We start from the raw sequence: 19826 nt of genomic DNA on the forward strand, positions 1-19826 counted from the left end.
CTGAAATTTTACTAAGCAAATGCCCAAGAGACCATCAGACTATTCCATATGGTGGAAGACAATGTTTCCTCTGCCTGTATTGTCAGAGAGGACTAACTCCAAGACAAAAATCAAAGACTGGGAATTCAGTTTGACACAGGTGCCTCTTGTCTCCCTTAGCATCTCCCACTGGCCCTCCTTGTTTTGCCACCAAACAGTATGAATAAGGACAGCATCATCCCCCCCACAGGAAATTTAAAGGTCTTGGTTCAAGGTAGTAGATCCCAGTATGAAACCAGAACAACTCAGCATGGCGAAGCTGGCTATTTACAGCTCTAATCTGAGGAATTCGACTTGCACACACTAAAAAAACTTCTCAGTACTTTTGTAGCCACTGATGCACACACAACAGAGCCAAAATTTAGTACCACTAAATATTTTATCTGATCAGCAGTGAGATGCACAAATAAAGCACAGCATTGCGCTGCTCTGAAGCTTCAGATGTTACCTCCTAACACCATAGCAGCATATCCCGGTTAACAGCGGGACACAGAGAAGCCTGTCTTAATCATCTGTCCAAAACCAGCTGCTCTACCAAGATTATCAGTAGCTAAGGATTGACAACTGTTGTCTTGGAAACAGTGTAGTTATTTTACAGTAGTCACATAGACCCAGCAGCTGCAACTACAGGCAAGAGGGTCTAGCGCAGCTTTTGCAGGATATAAAATTTGTATAGATTCCTGCAAAATTAGGCCAGCAATGCAGAGCGGCCAATGAAAACCACCTGCTCATGGTCTGTCTGCATCACAGTCTGTTTGTGCCTGTTTTCTCCCTGCCTGTCTTTCCCAGAGCTCTCATCCACCCCAGCCTGTCTTGCGGTGACTTGCCTTCTCTTCTGCACGTCACTGTTCTCACTGCTGCCAGGTACAGCTAGCGCACGGTCAGGTCCCAGCTGCAAGGTGGAAAGCTCTGGCACTCTACCAGAGACCTAGTAGCTGCAACACCCAGTTGAAAGTCAGGAGAGAACTGAACTCAAAGAGGCAAACTCTCCCAGAAAAGCTTCACAGCAATTACAGAAATGTCAGGTAATGTGTTGAAAACATGCGTGCACAAGAGAGGAAAAGAGGCCGTTCCTGGAAGAAAGTGATCAAGTACTTAAACAATTTCATGGCAAAAGAATCCGTTACCTTTACACTCCAAGAGAGACTTTATCTTTAAATCAGTCCTTCACTAACAGGAAAAGGAAATCAAAGTCCCAATTCCATCTTGCATTTGACTTCTTTATTTTGTGTGCCTGCTCTGCGAAGCATTACACTATTGCTGTCCTTTGCCACTAGCATTCTTGTTTCCAGACCCTCTCCTGCTTTTCCCTTTAAACGCCTCCTGCCTTTGCACAATTGCAGTCGAAGGCTGAGCAGCACAACAGTTGTCCCTGACTGGTGGGACACTGACTTACTGCTCTCAAGGCTGAGGCAGAGCCTGAGCAGGTAAGCAGTGCTTGGCTTCGGCTGCACCCACCTGGGCAGGGCTGGCTCACATCTCTGGGAGTCTGAAAATGGGACTTCTGGAGAAACAAGGCAGGAACACCAAAGTTTCAGCCATGCTAGCTAGTTAGCTTAGCATCAGCACTTCTGGAAGCAACCACAGAGCCAACCACAAGCCCAGGACCAGCCACGCTGTGCAACACTCTTCTTACTGCAAGAGGAAGGGGTTGTAGATACTGGGACAAAAAAAAACAGGACTTGAGGCATGAACTATGGCACATGGGTGAGTTTCTTAAGCAAAGCTTGGTTATGAGAAGATTGAGACCCAGTGCAGTAAAAGGCAGCAGGCTGCATAGACACGTATGCAAGGAAGCCTCAGATAACATATCAAACAAAGAAGAACTAGAATGATCACAAGTCTCTCAGGCTTTCAATATGAAGGGCAGACCAGAGCAATAATTAACTGAGAAGGTGTCATAAAATTATTTGCGCTTATAGCACAGACTTTTTAAGAGAATTCGATAAACAGTTTTGGTATGCAAATAGATAACAGGAATTTATGTTACTTTTTAATCATTAAAACTTGAACATTACGCGCATTATGCATACATTGCAGTCCTTTGCAGCATAATACAAAATAGATTCCCATTTCCTGCATTGTCTTCACACAAAGGGGGGAGAAAAAGAAAGATGTTTTATTCAAGAAAAAAAAACCCAAACACCACATGTAAAAGAAAACAGCTTACAAGACACAAATACAAAATATTTAAGAGATCTGAGAATACATATGCTGTCAAATTCACATTCCAGGCAAAGGATACTAAATTAAATGTTCTGCCAAAATCCTCATGGACTCCAGTAAGTGATGAGGTATATGAAATTTGCTACAAGATAAGCTTCCATATTGCAATTCCAAGCAATCTGAGTGGCACCAAGAACATCAAATCTCAGTACCTATTTTAAAAATGTTTAAATACGTCTGGACGTGTTGGCTTTCATTATTTTTCATAAACATCTCCACATCTTGCATTTAAAGCATTTACACAAGACTTCTACAGCACATTGGTACGCTCCATCTTGCTTAGCTAAGTTGGTGGAGAGGAAAAGCTGGCAGCCGGGATAGCATCCAGCTCGGCAAAAGCACGTTTGTTCTCCAGTTCTTATATAAAGAGACTGATCAATCTTTCCAGTACTGAAGTTAGTAAACAATATATTTTTTTTTTTCCAGTTACTGAGTCTCTGGTCACCTTTACTTACTCCACAGTTATATTCCTGCCCTCTTAATTAGGCAGGTTTTCATTACTGGCCTACCCAATTTGGCATCGTAGATAACTCAGTCTCCCTGTTACCTCATTTGTCATTTAAAACATAAACTCCCCAAAGCATCAAACATGAAACTGTGCCATGTGTCTGCCTGGAGCTAACAAATCTATAAATATTTATTCATCACACATACTCACAGCCCACACACACTTAGTTTTTGATCAGCACACCTCAACTCTGCAAAGCTATTTGATATTGATCCTACTGTAACTTCTCTTCAGATTCACTCCTGCAGTTTTCATCCAAGCCGCTTCCTACAGCCTGGATTTTCTGCTCCCCACCTTGTACTAATTTAAGACTGAGATCTTATGAGGAGAGCCTCAGGGACAGGATTCCAAAATGCAGAGAGAGCTCCACAGAAGTTTCTCTCTCCAGCACCCAGTTCTCTCCCACCATTTGTCTCCATGTCTCCCACTCCCTCCCTTCTCACACCATGAGAGTAATGGTTACAGCTCCCTTCGATTCTTCATCAATCAGAAATTCTTACCCATGAGTTGGATGGCTCCTCTGGTCACTTCCCCAAGATCCTATGGAAAAAACTGCAGCAAACCACCCCAGCACTGGTAAGGGGCAAAGCAAGTCTCACCATCTCCTGCAACAGACACGTTGCATCCCCTCCCCATTCCCAGAGACACCACTTGCCAAAAACAGTGGCAGGAGCGTGAAGTGAACCACCAGAAGCTGAACACTCACCTCCTTTCCTTCTCCCCAGAAAAAACGCTAGAAACAGCCTCCAGCCATTTCAGCAACCGGTAAAAGCTGTTGGTCTGCTCCAAAGGGCAGCAGATTTCTCTTTCACCTCTTCCAACATGTTCCCCACAACTCAGAAATGAGCAAGAAGGTGTCTGCACCACACACGGTCTCTTCCTCCGGTCTCCTCTCCCCTTTCCCATAGATAGCTAGTGTGATGGGGAAATACTGTGGAGGCAGACAGAATTTGTTCAACACTTTATTACACTGCTGAAGACTGGGAATCAGTTCTGGTGACAGCCTGTTTTCTGTTACTCAGGCTGAGGAAGTCAACAGTACAATGTTATTACGAGGTCACTGTCCCACAGAGGGAAGTTCCAAACTCTCGCAACCCTGTCATTTGCAACTTTGTCCCGTTAAAAGGCAATTCGAGCTGCAAAGTGTAGCGCTGCTACAACCAGGTGCCCTCCAGTGGCTGGTATATTTGCAACTCTTGTTATTTTCCAAGGGCAAAGAGCAGACTCTGAACTTCTGAGAGTGACACCGCAGTCAGACTAACTTTGGGTGAAAGGCAGCAGCACAGACATTCACAACAGACTAACATAAAATTACAGGAAAAGCATGGAAGGCTCTATTTGGCACAGAGTGGGAAGTCAGAGCTCGCATTCCAAGAACAGAACATGCTTATGTGACTATAAAGAAATCGGTACGTGCAGCGGAAGGCAAGACAAGTCATAAGCTTTTGTGTGAGAAGGGAATCAGTAAAAGCCATGTCTGCAATGGTATCTTTTATATTTCAGTAGCAACAGAAAGTAACATTTTGACTTAAATCCCTTTTAAAACAAACCTGATCATGCCACACCTTACATAGCGTCAGCTAAGGATCTAGCTTTACTACACTTACATACTTCATACAGCAGACCCGTATCAGTCCTCCTGAATTCCCATGAAAGTGCTGGCACAACTGCATAGCTAACAGTCAGAAGAACCATGCAATATAAGGCTACAGGTACAGCCAAACCGACCCTTTTATTGGCTTTGGAAATTGACTTCCAAAACAAAGCACTTTCAGGGTAACTAGAAAACATACTTTTTCCAAACCTGCAGCCTAGAAGTAAGTGGTGAAATAGACATTTTAGAATGAGGTAAACATACTGCATAGGCTATATATTTAAATCCAAATTCCAAAAGTGATTTGGCTTAATTGTGAAATTATTTAAAGCTGAACAGAAAGAAAAAACTATACACTTTTTAAAATCTGAAAATGAATCCATGTTAACCCTAGCAGCAAATTAGAAAATAACTCATTTACCAAGGGCATTTCCTACTGACTTTTTTTTTTCCCCCCCAAGTTAGCCAGACAAAAGCACAATTTGAAAAGAGCTTTGCTGCTTTTTCCATGGAGCTGTTCCTTCTCAAATACCTGCTCAATCTCAGCTTGTCTCCTTCAGTTAATCTGAGCCAAGACTAGTACTGGACACACAATGTCACAACACTCCAGTGAATACTGGCCTTCCAGCCCACACTGCAGCTTTTCTTGCCCCAGCCTGTGTTCTGGAGCAACGACAAAGCTTTATGACACAGGGTGTTCAGAATAGAGACTGGTGCTTAAGAGAGAGTGCCAGAGACCTCAATCATTACTTTAAACCATTTGCAAACTAAGTTATAATTAACAACAGTGCCTTTTGAGATTCTTGTATTTTTATTTCAAATGTGTCCTTGCAGGTTCGCTTTTTTTAATATTCCCTTGTATCAGTGTTTAGTTCCTGGAAATCATTACCATCAGGCAACACAGTTTTCTGAAAAGATGGTATCTTCTATCCTCACCACATTTTCAATAAAATCTATAGAAGACAGTCAAAGATCAGACTAAGATAAAGTGCATATATTCCTTTCTGATACAGGCAACAAAGTTGTGGACTGAAAAAATAAATCATACGGAATATTGAAAACCACACCAAAAAAAATCCTACTGTGGCCATTTAGCACCCCACAATTAAGTTGTCCCACTGAGCACTGCCCAAAAATACTTTTCTTCAAGCATCTGTTAGCTTAAAAAAACAAAAAGGAACTTGTAACATTAAAAATAACAGTTCCTTTTTAATTAGACTCTGAGAATCATGAATTCATGTAATCCTTGAAAGCTACGGCTCCCCCAAGGCTGGCATACCACCTTGACAACTTGTAAGTAGTTTGTATTTTACCCTTTGGATCCAGGCTTCAAGCTTGCAAAAGCTTTGGAGTTCTTAAGGGAATGCGAAATCTCATTGAGAAAAGAAATAAAGTGATAGTCCCTTTCTGACTTCTTGGACTCAAAAATAACTACAATGGTAAAGTGAGGTTCAGGGCGAGTTAGAAAGTACGTGCTTTGGACTTTGTCATCATAGAAGTGAACTACCTTCTCCAAACTGTTGAGGTCAGAGGTTCTGTCAGTCATAATCATGATTACATTGGGCCAGTGCATAACAGGCCTGTCGCTGGGCAGAGACACCACTGCAGGGTACTGATCCACTCCTTTGGGGGCTTCCCTGTAGGAATGGGGATGATGATAACCGTGTCCCTGAAAACTCTCTGATCCACGATTGTCAAAAATTAAGGAAACATTGACGGCATCATACTTTCGGATGAAGCTGGAAATTTTCCCAAAGTAATCAGGATTTGTTTTAGCAGTCAACGTTTTCATTTCAGATGCTGTCGTCTGTCGACTAAGGGCCTCATGAAAATAAAAGCTAAACTTGGCAAGGAGAATGTTTTTGAGCTTCATCAGCCAGAGGAAGAGGTGTGGAGGTTGTACAGCCTTCTGAGATTGCCCTCCAAAAAGATGCTTCTTAGTCTCTCGTTGTTTCTCAAAAATCTGGCCCCAAGTCTGTAGTTTTGTGTGAGCACTGTGCAAGTTGACCAGGGATGGAAGGAACTTCCACTCTGAGATCTGAGCCTGAGCCTTTAAGAGATGTGCAAGCACATCTACTTCCAGCTGGAAACTGCTTTCAAGAGGACTGAGGATTGGATGATGAAATCTAGAAAACATAACGTTAGTCAAGACATGAGAACTGCTGTACACAACAGTGAAATAACCAGATAGTGTTTGTCAGTTCACAGACAGACAACCAAATATCAAAGCAGAGTAAAGTGTACATCAAAAAATAATCTTGTTAATTTAAAAAACTGTTCTTTTAACATAATTAGAGCAAATATTTTAATGAACATACAGCACTTTGCATTTCACTAAAACACCTGTCATTTATCTTTCAAAGCAAGGGAGTTACATTTGATCAGTTCAATAACAATCACTTTATATCTTGGTCCATGAACTACTATAACACCATTTCTCTTTAAATTCAGGTGATTTGTTCCAATTTAAAGTCCTTTCTGGTGGTAAAATATGTCTTGATACTTCTGGAATAGTAATAAGACATTAAGTTAAATTAAAGGAATTATGTTATAAATTTGCTGTTTGTATAGGGAAGCTATCATGAAGCCAAGCTGAGCTTTTCTTTTTTTTTTTTTTTTTAAATTCACAAGTAAATTGTGATGGAAAATTAGTCAGTAGAACCATGATTAACTGTATTTGCCAATGAACCAGGTCTCAAACTTCAAACTTTGGTGTACTAAAAGCAATGAAGAGGGAAAATATTTGGCAGGATTTCATCATGTCACAATGAAGATGCTGTAACAATCAATTTCTCTTGCTAAAAATTCAGGTCAAGATCAGCTCTCAATTTAACAGATGTTTAAAAACAAACAAACAAAAAACAAAACAAAACCCATCTCATCTACCAGGTAGAAGTGCCACTGCATATCTTATTCACAAGAGTGATTCTACCATGACAATAAATCTCAATGAAATGGAATTTTATAGATCCATTCTATAGCTTTCTCCCCTCACTTTATTTTTTCTAAATGTCAGGAAAAAAAGACAGATGCAACCTACCTCCCTTCCCTTGATACTCAAATTACTTGTAAATTTATAACATAATCAATAAATACACACTTAATACAAACTCTGTAAAACTGCTCCAGTTACAGAAGCTCAATACTTAACTTTGAAAAGAATGAGTCTTCAGCACAGACAGAAGTGGCCTTTTCAGTGAACCCGTTCCCTAATAGGCATTTAGGACTCTTAAAGAGGTCTCCAGCAAAGAACAACTAATAGTTCAAAGACAAGACTTGAAGAGGTTTCCATTTAAGTAAAGGTAGATCTATCCCCTCACTTCAGAAAAATACTCTGGGTCTTGTTATTGCTTTAAAACAGACATTTATATATTGAATTCCTCCAACCTTTAACAGCTTATCTTCAGACAAAGTGAAAGTGATTCCATTACTCCCCTCAGCTTCCAGGACACAATACATTTAAATCATTTTGGAAATACTTGGTTTGAAACCAAAACACTTAATTTTATTGTGGACCAGAAGAGAGAATGAGAATTTTAGGCTTTTCATCCCCTCTCCCCTCATTATTTTCCCTTTGCCTTTCCATTTGTTGTTTTCACCAAAACATTAATTCTTAGGCTGGTGAAAATTGTCTGACAATTTTATCACTATTTTCAAGCATCTCATTTTTTAACAGCCACAGCACATGTCTCGAAAGGATTTGCTATGAAGATGCAAGCCCCATTTACCTCAAGAAAATGAAATTATGAATATAATAAATCAGCTGAGGCACCATGTTCTGCAAACAAGCTAGGTTGGGTGAGCAGCCACCTTCTGTACACAGTACGTGTCAGCAACCATCCTATCTACCTGCTACAGCAGAGATACAGTGATTACTGGCTGTTTTGGTGGGCTGAGAAGTCCAGAGCATATTTACATTTCTTTGAACAAACACAAGTCAATTAAAAATAATATTCTGCTAACAGTCAACATTATACATTTCCAGGGGTTTGGTATTAAGCAGAAAAACAGGGGTTTCGCCATGTATTAGGAGCAGGCGGGGGAAGCATTATACAACACAATTTTTTCTAGATAGTCCCATTAAGTGCACACTTAGCACAGTGGTTTCAATACACGCGCAGTCAGACCAAGAAGGTTATTCCTCAATCTTAAAAGCAATAAAAAATTCATACTAATGTAGCCCTGCCAAGTCTCCTGGACTAACATTATGATGCACAGCTTCCCACTTCTACTTTGTTTCATGGTTCGTAGCTATTTTCATGTTTAGCAGGATTTGCTAAACTGTTTTAATCCAAAAATACACACCTCAGTCACAGCTGAAAAGCTTGATATGGTTCCAGTGTAAACTAGCAGTTTAGATACTCAGTATATCTGCTGTAATGAAGTTTCGTAACACAGAAGCATCTGACTGAGCTCAGTATCGTGCAGAACAGACAGGTTTTCACAACGTTTCAATAAGCTAGACTGTTAAGAAATTAAAAATCAGTTTCCAATGTGTTTTTTTCCCTAATCATTCTCAAAAGCAGAAGGATACTAGAGTTGTTTTGAAGACTATGAAGAAGTCTCATTTTCCTACAACTTTTTATTTCCTTCCACAGATCACACATGCATGTATTTACAAAACACAACTAGATGAAAAGCATTTAACACTTAAAAATAATTACATCAAAATAGGTTTACTAGTTACTTACTAATTTTATACTAAGCTTTTAATGGATCCTGCTTCTGATGCTGTTTTAACTATTTCAGTTAAGATCCCACCCAAACCAACAGCTAAAAAATTCAGGAAAAGTTACTCCTCCAGCTATTTTCTACAGAAAAACAGAGGGGAAAATGTCTAGGTGTTGGCTGCGTATAAGTCAGCAACAATTAGTAACAAAATAGCCTTAAAGCATTCAAGAGTTCATGATTTTTCAGATACAGACAATATGACTTGGTTGTTGACAGCAAATTAATCCCGTCATTCCTTTACCAGCAAGCAGTTATTTGCCTACGTTATCTGAACAGCTATTTTTGGACACCAAGGCCAGAACCTATCTAGAGAACAGATGCCTTGTCTGGCCTTAGCACGGTTGGCTGGAATAATGGCACACATCCTCAGCTACAAGTAAGGAAGATACTGACAGAGAGAAGAGACTGGGTAAGGCCAAGTTTCTTTGACCTTTCACCTGAGAGGGTCAACAGACTGTAAAATAGAAATGCCTTCCAGCCAGCACCCATCAACATAACAGCCCCAGAAACTGGTCCGAGATATGAAGAAACTGAAGGAAGGACTAAGGGAAGACTTCATTATCCCCACTTTTTTCAGAAATATTCTATACTTGACTGGGGAGGACCACATAGGAGCTACTGAATTAGCTCCAACAGCACCTTAGACTGCCTCCATCTTAGAGGTTGCTCATTAACCCAAAGAAAGATCATCACCATTTTTCCCAGGGAGACACCGCTTATTTTTCTGAAGAAGCTATAATGAGCCTTAGGAGTACAGATGTATCACTGAAATTTATTTAAACAGCACAGTAAAACATTTCATATGTAACAGTCTCCAGTCGCTTTGTCAAAGTATCAGTTTTAGGTTTCAGATTTTTAACAGCACTGTTGACTCAGCACATGCTCGGAACAGATGGCAAAGGTTAGTGTGTAACTTAAATCAACTTTTCAAAAAAAAAAAACCCAACCCAACTTACCTCCCTTTACTCTTTAATGTTTACCTCACCAAGAAAAAAATATTTAAGTTTCATCTTTTAGTGGACTAACAGCCCTGATATTGTAAGGGTTCACAAACCAAGAATTGTAAAAAAAATCACTAGTAAAATCATATAGACTAGTTTGGATTTTCAAATAGCAAAATTATGTAGCAATTTGCCTAAGTTATTCCTAAAAAAAAAAAAAAAAAAAGTCAGCTACAGTGCTTCAACTGGAATGTCAGAAAGCAGCACTGAATTATTTTGATTTTTCCTAGGTGTACACTTTAAAAATCATAACTGAAAAAAATAAGACCTCAGAATATTCTCCCAAAATGTCATCTTAGATAGCACTTCTCTAATAAAGATTTTTATAAATTCAACTACATTTGAATGTTAACTTCCTACAATGGCTACCTTGTTTTGCTTTAAAATAAAGAGCTGGAATTCGAGTTTGTTGACAAGCATTCAAAAATTCTCTTTTTTAAACTGCCATCACTTTCAAGGCTCATATGTGTTAGATGTGAAATATCCACCCCAGAGTCATTTAGAAACATCCTGGGATTCTTCTAACAGGAACTATTAGATCTTAACTTCAAGAAACCATAATGTCAGGGACCAAAGACTCAGAGGTGCTTCTCCTACTGGCTCCAATACCTCTCAAGAGAAGTGATAACAGAGCATCATAAAACTCTAAGTAGACCAGATAGCTATGGTGTAGCTTTTAGAATTCAGCACAATGTATTCTAGTCTAAAAATAAAACTGTCACACAAATAGCTTTTTTATTTATACCTCAGTTTTACTGAAATCCACATGGAATTAAGTCTTGTATCCTCTCCACTCCAAATGAAAAATTACAAGGTCTTACATCTTTTATAAGGAAAATTACTCTTTCTCTCTGCTGAATATGAATATGTCAAGTATTAATTAAGGAATAGGGAAGACGGCTCGTAGAACATGATGAGCACAAACTCTCGCCCTTTTTTATTTTTCTTCTTCAGTTTTGAGACTTCGCACATCTGATGCCACTGACCAACATTCACTTCATGTATGAATTCATGCAAGGGGCTGCGCTACTCAGCAGTCGAAGGACAGCGAAGTCTGTAGGCTTGCTTTGAACCTAAACATCATTTATTACAGATCATATGTCTGAGTACTTACTGCCAGTAAACAAGCACTGACCTTGAGCTGTATTTCTTTAAGATGGATTCCAAAATGTTTACCAGTTCCTCAGAGTTAATGAACTTTTGGGTGCTGAGAGTGTACATTTTTTCATAGAAGTCAGCAATTTCCATCCGAGCCTGAACAAAAAAACAGAGCTGTTCAGACAGGTGAGAAAGCAGCTCTTCCAAGTGAGGAGCTGTTCCTCCTAGTGCATTGCGACCCGTCGCCACCACCTTCTTCAGCTCATTATGCAGAGATGTGTAGATGGTTCGGATGGAGTCCTTTCGGCTGAAGAATGACTGACCACCTGTTCAGATAAATATGGAGGTATTACCAAAATCCAGGGACAGCAAAGATAGACAGCAATACTGGAAAACTGTATACAACCATGCTTGTTTTTCCCTAGGAGTCCCTAAGTGTTGTTTGATGGCAGTATTTTTTAAAATCAAGAAACAAATTTCAGTGTATTATTTTGCAAGTAATTGAATTACACATAGGATATACTCAGAAGCACTTAATACAACTGTGACTTGCATGAAATTACATAAATTCATATTTCAGCAGCCAACAACTGCTGCAAAACTTCAACTCCCTCACATCTGCCTTAGTTACAGTGTGAACTTTCAGAAAAGGATTCAGTTAACTATGCTATTAGGATATATGACCTGAAAATACCGGTGTCTGTGGAAGTCAGGAAAATCAAGTCATCACGAAATTTTAATAGTCTCCATTACTATTAATAACTCTAGATCTTTCAAGAGAATTCCCCTAACAATACTTCCTCAAACACAAAGCCCTCTAATTTGCAGGAACCACATGACATCTGTGTGTACAAACCAAACGTTTCAACTCCCTACACAATAAGAGAATCATAGAATGGTTTGGGTTGGAAGGGACCTTAAAGATCATCTAGTTCCAACCTCTCTGCCATGGGCAGCGACACCTTCCACTAGACCAGGTTGCTCAAAGCCTTATCCAGCCTGGCCTTGAACACTTCCAGGGATGGGGCATCCACAACTTCTCTGGGCAATCTGTTCCAGCACCTCACCACCCTCAGAGGGAAGAATTTCTTCCTTAGATCTAACTGAAATCTACCCTCTTCCAGTTTAAATCCAGTGTCCCTTGTCCTATCACTACATCTTAATATAAACCAGAATTCAAAAGAAAAACAATCACTGTTTATCTGAGCGAGACCACAGTGCAGTTTAATCCACAACTAAAACTGAGGAGGTCCAAAAAAAAGTAGTCAGAGCTTCTCTCTACTGCTCAACACTATGAAGAATTTAAAACAAAAAACAAACAAACAAACAAACAAAAAAAAACCTACAACAAACCCAAGACAAAGGTAGAGGCTCAAAGTAAAAGATATTTAATTTTGATGCTACCAAAAGACTGTACAAAGGTACTACCCTTATTTCCTAACTTCTATTTACAGATGGCCTTATGTGCCACTGTGGAGTTCAAGAGCTGCAGTGGAGCAAGGATTGCAAGGACTGGATCTGTGGAACTTTAATTATAGAGATTTCAAATTTAGGTTCCACTTTTAAACTGCTTATAAACTTTGTAATGGTGGCTAGTAAATTCTATAATGGTGGATAGTCCTTTTCACATCCATTTTACACATTATAACATTCAAAAGCAACCTCAGCAATTTGAGGCAGAAAAGCAGAGAATCAGTTATCACAGAGAAACAGCTACCTTCCTAAGCCCAGGTCCTGGGCAGGATGAAGAATCATCTATTGATGTTTTTCATGACGTATATAAAAACCCAAAACTTTGACCCTTCTGTTGTCAGTTTTGTGCGTCCTGCAAGCACCAAATTCACTTTTTAAAGTCACCCTTATAAATAGAGTTTTGTCTGTAAAGATCTTCTTATAAAATAGTTCCAAGTCACTGCTTAAACACCAAAGCAGAATTTTCTTGGTGCTTTACTGCATTATACATGAGACTCATATCCCTTGATCCATTTTCCACGCCAGTCTGCAGTTCAAAGTGAAAATAAGCAGCTTTGCCCAGAGGGCAACATGATGACAGCTCATCCTGTGTCAGCCTGGGATTTTTCCATTCACGTACTGCGAGAGAGAAGCAGCCAAGATTGTGGCCAAAACTTCCTGAGATCCTGCAGTGTCTACACGAATAACAGTTTTTAGGAGGCTACCTCCAGCCCCGAGTACTTACACACATGCAGCTCTAACATTAAGCCCTGGAACAGTGACGTGAAAAAGCTTTAACCCTTTGGTTACCTCACTGAGCTCACCTTGGCCAGAACCTCAGCCAGAGCACCCAGGCACAGAAACACCTCCGGCTAAATCTCGGGAACAGCAGGTAGGCAGCCTATCAGCCAATAAAGAGCTGTACCTATTTGCACAGCCACCGTGCCACCTGCACTCTTATTCATTCTTCAGGGGTAGCCCAAATGGCAGAGCCGATTTCTCGCTGTGCCCGCAGCCACTCGCTGACCCAGTATCTGCATCTCCGATGCGCAGACACGCACCTCCCCGAGGCCAGGGTGCTCGGTCAGGCACCCAGCACCGCGCGACTCCCGTCTGACAGACCACCTCAGGCTGCGGCGGCCACTCGTTCCCTACCGCGCTGCCGACACCCCGGAGCTAAACCCGGGACAGGCCGTGAGCAAGCGCGGGCGTGCTGCGCCCTCCAGCAGCGGCTCCAGGGGCGGCGCGGAGATGGGCGGGGGACAGGTGGCCCAAGGGACGCGGGGCGCCGAGAGGGATCCCTCCCCCCGGGACGCGCGGGCGGCGAGCGGGAGGCCCGGCGGTACCTAGCTTCTGGCCCAGGAAGGTCATGCTGTGGTAGGCCTTCTCGGCGGCGGCCAGGTGCGCCAGCCCGGCCAGCAGGGCCAGCCAGCTGGCGCCCGCGCTCTTGTTGGCCTCCCGCTCCTTCTCCACATTGTCCTTGGCCTTGTCGTAGGAGAAGATGCCCAGGTGCGAGAAGAAGGTCTCCAGCACGGCCTGCTCCACGGGCACCGGCGCGCCCAGCGGGATCGACTCTCCCATCCCGCCCGGCGCCGCCGCCGCCTCCACCGCGGCCACTACTTCCGGGCCCGGCGCCGCCGCCGCGTGACGGAGGAAGCGCTCACCGCCTCTCCCTACGCGCCTGCCCGTGTCACGTGACAAGGGGGGGGGGGGGGGGAAGAGGGCGGGTCAGGGTCACGTGATGGGCCGGACCGCGCGCTGCTGGTGTAACGGGGGCGCGGGCGCTGCGCGCGAGCCGCCTGGCCCCGCCGCGGAGGCTCTGCGGCCAGCGCCCTAAGCTCCGGGGTGTTCCAGCGGCTTCCTCACGCAGGGAATCCGGAATCCCCGAGCGCTGGAGGCTCCAAAGCCAGGGCGTGGATATAGGGAATCGCGGCTCCATCGAGTACCCGCTCATGGGCCGGCAGTTCCAGAATGCGGGCTGTTTCCAGGTCGGCCGCTCTGGAACTGGTTCCCGTAACGGGCTCTCCCCTACTCTACCACCTTGGTTCGTACGAAACTTAAATCTGAAGCCCGTTTTCGTGCTAAATTGTTTTCAATTTGAAAGTTCCAATACGCAAGGCCTTGCAGGTGGCCCTATTCCCACCCTTTGGCATTACCCTGGTAAGACTCCTGCAGGAGCTTGTCCAAACGTTTTGTGTTTAGCTTCCCCTCCCTCACTACTGCAAGATCCTCAATTGCCCAAATTAATCTCTTTTTTTTTTTTGGCTCTCCTGATGAGCTCCCTGAAGCGGTTCAGTGTAGAGGCAACAAGGAGCACTGAGCTGAGCCACGGGAACACCAGGCCACAGAAGTGGGGCTGTTGTGGCACCAGACTGGTCCAGCCCTTGCAGAATAGCCACCCCCCCACACCAAGCAAGGCTCACACACGAAATCAAGAGGCAGTTCCTGTCCTGGGTCAGTTGGAGCTCTCCAGCTACCCCAAAAACGAACACATTCCTGTTGTCCTCTCTGGACAGTATTTCCTTGCACTCTACTCACCCACCTTTGTTTTTAACCTGACAAACAGACAAAACAGCAGCAGTTCTCTAACTCTGCACAAGACCCACATGCTAATTAAACTGCCTACCTCTCGTCCAGGAAAAACTCACAACACACTGTAATTTAAAATACACACTGAACGCAAAAAACGGCTTTAGGTGTGAAGCAGCCGTTTTAATTAACCTTTACTGTGGCGTTAAATAGGGTAGCCTAAGGGTTGGGTTTGGATATGAAAACTAATTTTCTTCAGAACAATCGGTCTAATATCAAAGGTAAGTTCGCTGAGCCCTTTGTCACTTTTCATTTCTAGGTGCAGGCACCTCGTGCGTACAGGAGTTAATTCAGAATGGTGCATAGCGTCCTTGAAAAGGTTCAGGTTACAACCAAAGTTTTGGCTTTACGTGCTTAAAAACTTAAGTCGCTAAACTGAAGTTACGAGGTCTTTATTCTTACAGCTGACAAGCTGAGTTCTGCATGCACAAAAAGCTGCCTTCTTCCCGAATTGAACTATGTTTACTTAGCATGCCAAAGGGATAGAATGAAGGTAGGATTTTTTAACTGCTTGGCAATAGACTTACTTTGACCTGGAAAGCTTGTTTTTAAAATTTTGGTTCATTGATGGGATATTTTGGTAATTTAAGTCAGTACCTGAAACATTCATCTGTTTCAAAGCAATCATAGCTGTAAACAGTGGGCTGCCAATAGTTTACAGAAAATAAAAGAGTAGGAAGGGGGACTCCTAGGTATCCAGGCCACTGTTTCCAAAAGACAACCAGGAGTCAAAAGGTTCAAATAGGACCTTTATTACAACACAGAGTTGACAGCACGTTTTTGTATTTAAAAGAAAGTATTTGGTCTCTTGGTGGTGAAACGTGGTTTGTGCTGGCGACGCAGAACTCTGTGTGGCAGAGGGAACTTGATTTTAGAATCCTGCAAGAAAAATGTTTCTGTTAGTTGAGCTATTAGACCAACAACAGAAAATAGTTTGCAATAAATAGCTAAGCTGCATTTCAACTGCTAACTCATGTACAGAGGAGTAACGCATCCACAGATGAGATACTTCACAGAAACTAACAGACACCTTAGCTTTGCAACTCTTTTTGAAAGAAATGTCTGTTAGAGAAAAGTTCTCTGCAACGTAGTATGTATTTGGTTTAGTTTGACTGACTTTCAAGAGTTCTAGCATTAAAAGTCTTGATCATAATATAACATAATTGTAAACCTACGCATGCAGTTTTGGTCTCCCACCTATTTTTGCCTGCAAAGCAAACCTGTATCAGACAAGAGAGCTCCCCCACTTCCAGTCCCGTGATAGACCGGGACCCACCAGCCACTGCCATGTTACTTCACTTACATGGAACTGCTTGACTGCTGGTCTACGGCACTTGCTAGCAGCGATTTCCTCAACCTTCATGATCTGAATAGAGTGAGCACGGGCACGATGACGGGCTCCCATATCACGGTCTGCAACAAGACAACTCATTAAAAACAAATCTTAAGACTTCGGTTCAAAAATCTTACTACCATCTTTTCAGGAAATGTTTACAGTACCATCTACACTTTTAAAATTTCTGATCAACTCTACTTAATCACCCTGGTTTTAGTACCTAAAGTGACAGCAGAAATATCACATGCAGTAGCAAAATCTTCCTGGAGCTCTTACAACCGAACTCCTCCAAGAAAGTGCCATCTTATTCTTCTTGCCTGATTTCGAGAAGGTACACACATACAGAAATACATCTACGTGGGACTATTTCAGTTTTTGCACAAGACGACTGTCATTCAGAACCAACACTGAAATATGATTACTGGAAAGGCATGCGAACTTGAAAAAAATTTCCCTTCCAAAAGCAAGGTGCAAGTAAAGGTAGAATCTGAGGTTATCTTCTCTTAAAATTGACAAGTGATAGAAACGTGAATTGATATTTAACTCATATGATGAGGATTTCAGAACAGAAAGAAGCCATCTGTACATGGGCTAGCTGAAAATTCCTCCCTGTGGCAGTGAGAATCACTGCCTTCATATCATGATGTCCTCAGCTAGTTCCACAAGATATGCCTGTTGAAATATTATTGTGCTTAGAAGGCTTGCCATGAAGATCTAACATACCTATTAAAAAGTATTCTTGAACATAAAGGTATCAGTGTCATTCTATCACGGTAAATTAAGTTCTCGGGTCTCTTAAGCAGTCCTTCAGGATGTTACTTAACAGCAATTATTGTCGAGTTAATGTAGAACCTTAAATTTCACTTTCAACAGCACTTCAGCTTTTGAAAGGCGACAAGATACATTTACTATTTGCACACATGACAAGAATATCATTATTAAGAACAATATTCTTTGGGTTTTTATGTGCAGTCTGTAGTGTACCTAACACTTCTGGATTCAAATATCAACAGCTTCAGCTGTAGAAATGGTCTATCCCTCAAGGTACATCACATAACAGACTGAAATCAGGACCACCTTTAATTTTCCCTGAACTGAGGCAAGGAGATCTTCAAGCAACACAGATTTTTTTTTAAATATGATCTTTAAAGGACAGATGTTAGTACATTCCACATAGTATTTGAAATATTCTCTCCATACGACTTGGGAAGACATACTCGATTACTTTAAAACAATAAATATAGTGCTAGAAATACATACAGCACCTGAAAGGTCAAGAAACTCTCAGTTTGTATATCAAAAGTCATTACCAGAATTGCAGAAAGTCTCACCAAGATGAAGTGGGACTATTTTCAGCTAGAGAAACCATATAAAGAGCGGAAATAAGTAAGATACTACATGCATCGTACATAAACATCCATGGACTTCTCAGGAACTTCCCACTTCATTTTTCCAGTGCTTCAGTTATCACAAATCAAGTCAGCACACTTTATACCCAGTTTAGGATTTAATCTTGTGCTTATATTCCGGTCCTACCATTTTATACCTCAAACAGTTACATGTACTTACAGCACTGAGTGACAGCACCAGCCGTGGTCAAATCCCTGTACTCCCTGTACATGTTGTGAGTTCCGCTACGAGAATCGTAGCGCAACCAAATACCAAAATTTTTTACCCGCAGAGGCGACTTCTCATACACCTGGAATTACATAAGAGCACAAAAGTAGTTAGGGACAGTACATCATTATTTTACAAGTTTAGGCATAAATATTTTAAGAGTTCTAACAAAACCACTGTGGTAAGTTTTACTGCCAAAACCAACTATCTGTTCTCTTTCCCCACACCAATATAGTTATGTTCAAGTCTTGGCGATTTAGAGTGAAGAGTTTTAGTAATTTAGCATGGAAAGAAAAACACACACAAGATATCAGTGCTGAAGACTGTCCTTTAACCATCAAGGTAGACGAGTGTAAGCATACAAACATGTACTTTCCAATGATTATGAACGTCCAGATGACTCTTAGATGTCACAAGGCAGCAAGTATAAGAACCAGACAGCAGCACTGACTAGTGGCATAGTTCATAACTCTGAAATACTGGGAAGTAAGTCTATCTTTAGCTTACTTGACATATGCTACCACTTTGAAAAAACGACTTGTCACTCAGCTTCACAGCAACTGAAGGATAAATGAATTTCAACCTCAGTCTCAGTAACAGCACTTCATATAAATTCCTTCCACCAGCTGGAATTCCTTACAAATCTCCCACTTCTTTAGCTTTTTAATCCCGCACCTGGCCACAGTACACGATCTCTCCAGAAGACTTCTTCATCTTCTTCAGCTGAGAAACGAAGTACCAGAAGCGGGACTTGGCGACAACATGGTTCGGAGCGAAGATACGCATACGGTAGAGAGGAGGGGTCGTGCATTTCGGCGTGGGCAGGCATCGCCCGACCACCTTGTACTCCCGCAGCTGGAGGGAAATAAAAGACAGGCCGCCCGCAGGGTGAGCCCCTCCGCGCCTCCGGCCCAGCAGCCGCGGAGTCAGCCCCGCGTCAGCCTGACCCCGCCCCGCCACAAGCCGACCCCGGGGAAAGCACCGCGACTCAGTGCATTAACGCTGCAGCGAGAGCAGCTCAACTCGTTGGAAGAAGAAGACAGAGACCACCAGCCCAGGCGGATCGCCCCGCGGCGCCAAGAGTGCCGCCCCTCGATCACGACCCCCCGCCCAGAGGCGGCGCGGCCTCCTCACGCGTCTTGCGGGAGCGGCGCCGCCGCCATGTTGGCCGCTCGCTTCTCTCAAGAGCCGGGCAGGGCCGCTTGGGCGCACAGAGACTGCTCTCGAGCGCCGCAAGCCCGCGCTGCCGCCCTCCCAACAGCCGCCCCGGGCCGCGGCCGCGGCCCCGGTCGTGCCCCCCGCGCCCCGGCCTTCACTCACGGTGCCTGACGCCTTCATGGTGCTGCCACCTCCGCGGCCCGCAGGAAAGGAAAGGGCCGCGTGCGCCGCCGCCTCCCGTCACCCACCCGCCGGAAGCCCCACCCCCGCCCGTCCTCTCCGCCCATTGTCTGGGAGGAGAGCGCGATTGGAGGAGGCAGCCGTCAGTCTGCGCCCGCGGCGGCCGGCCTGGGCCGCGTGGCTCGGTGTGGGCCGGGCTGGCGGCGGGGCGATCCGGCGGCCGGTCGGGCTGGCGGCGGGAGCTCCTTCTCCTCTGCGCGCCGCGGCCAGCAGCGCCCCTGGTCCCTCTCCTCCTCA

The 19826-nt window shown here is 43.1% G+C and overlaps 2 protein-coding genes and 1 non-coding gene across 4 annotated transcripts; all 3 read right to left on the minus strand.

Moving 5' to 3' along the window:
- Positions 1-4359: 4359 nt before the first annotated feature.
- KICS2 (KICSTOR subunit 2) lies at positions 4360-14230 on the minus strand. 2 transcript variants are annotated; one of them, XM_086609946.1, is made up of 3 exons: positions 14155-14230; positions 11235-11523; positions 4360-6493 (listed from the first exon to the last, which is right to left on the minus strand). In XM_086609946.1, the coding sequence occupies exons 1-3, from the start codon at positions 14228-14230 to the stop codon at positions 5677-5679; spliced, it is 1182 nt and encodes a 393-aa protein (XP_086466072.1). In that variant the 3' UTR covers positions 4360-5676. The 2 variants fall into 2 exon arrangements, with proteins under 2 accessions (XP_086466072.1, XP_009984665.2); XM_009986363.2 differs by having other exon boundaries at positions 13996-14230.
- Positions 14231-15974: 1744 nt separating this feature from the next.
- On the minus strand, positions 15975-19571 carry RPL18A (ribosomal protein L18a). The gene is made up of 5 exons (XM_086610007.1): positions 19512-19571; positions 18867-19046; positions 18144-18273; positions 16542-16651; positions 15975-16117 (listed from the first exon to the last, which is right to left on the minus strand). The coding sequence occupies exons 1-5, from the start codon at positions 19527-19529 to the stop codon at positions 16025-16027; spliced, it is 531 nt and encodes a 176-aa protein (XP_086466133.1). The 5' UTR covers positions 19530-19571; the 3' UTR covers positions 15975-16024.
- Positions 17416-17547, minus strand: LOC147528838 (small nucleolar RNA SNORA68). Its single transcript, XR_015222142.1, has one exon. It is a non-coding gene; the product is annotated as a small nucleolar RNA SNORA68 (small nucleolar RNA).
- Positions 19572-19826: the final 255 nt, after the last annotated feature.

The sequence above is a fragment of the Tauraco erythrolophus genome, chromosome 4, assembly GCF_009769465.1.
Source record: "Tauraco erythrolophus isolate bTauEry1 chromosome 4, bTauEry1.pri, whole genome shotgun sequence".
Classification (NCBI taxonomy): domain Eukaryota; kingdom Metazoa; phylum Chordata; class Aves; order Musophagiformes; family Musophagidae; genus Tauraco; species Tauraco erythrolophus.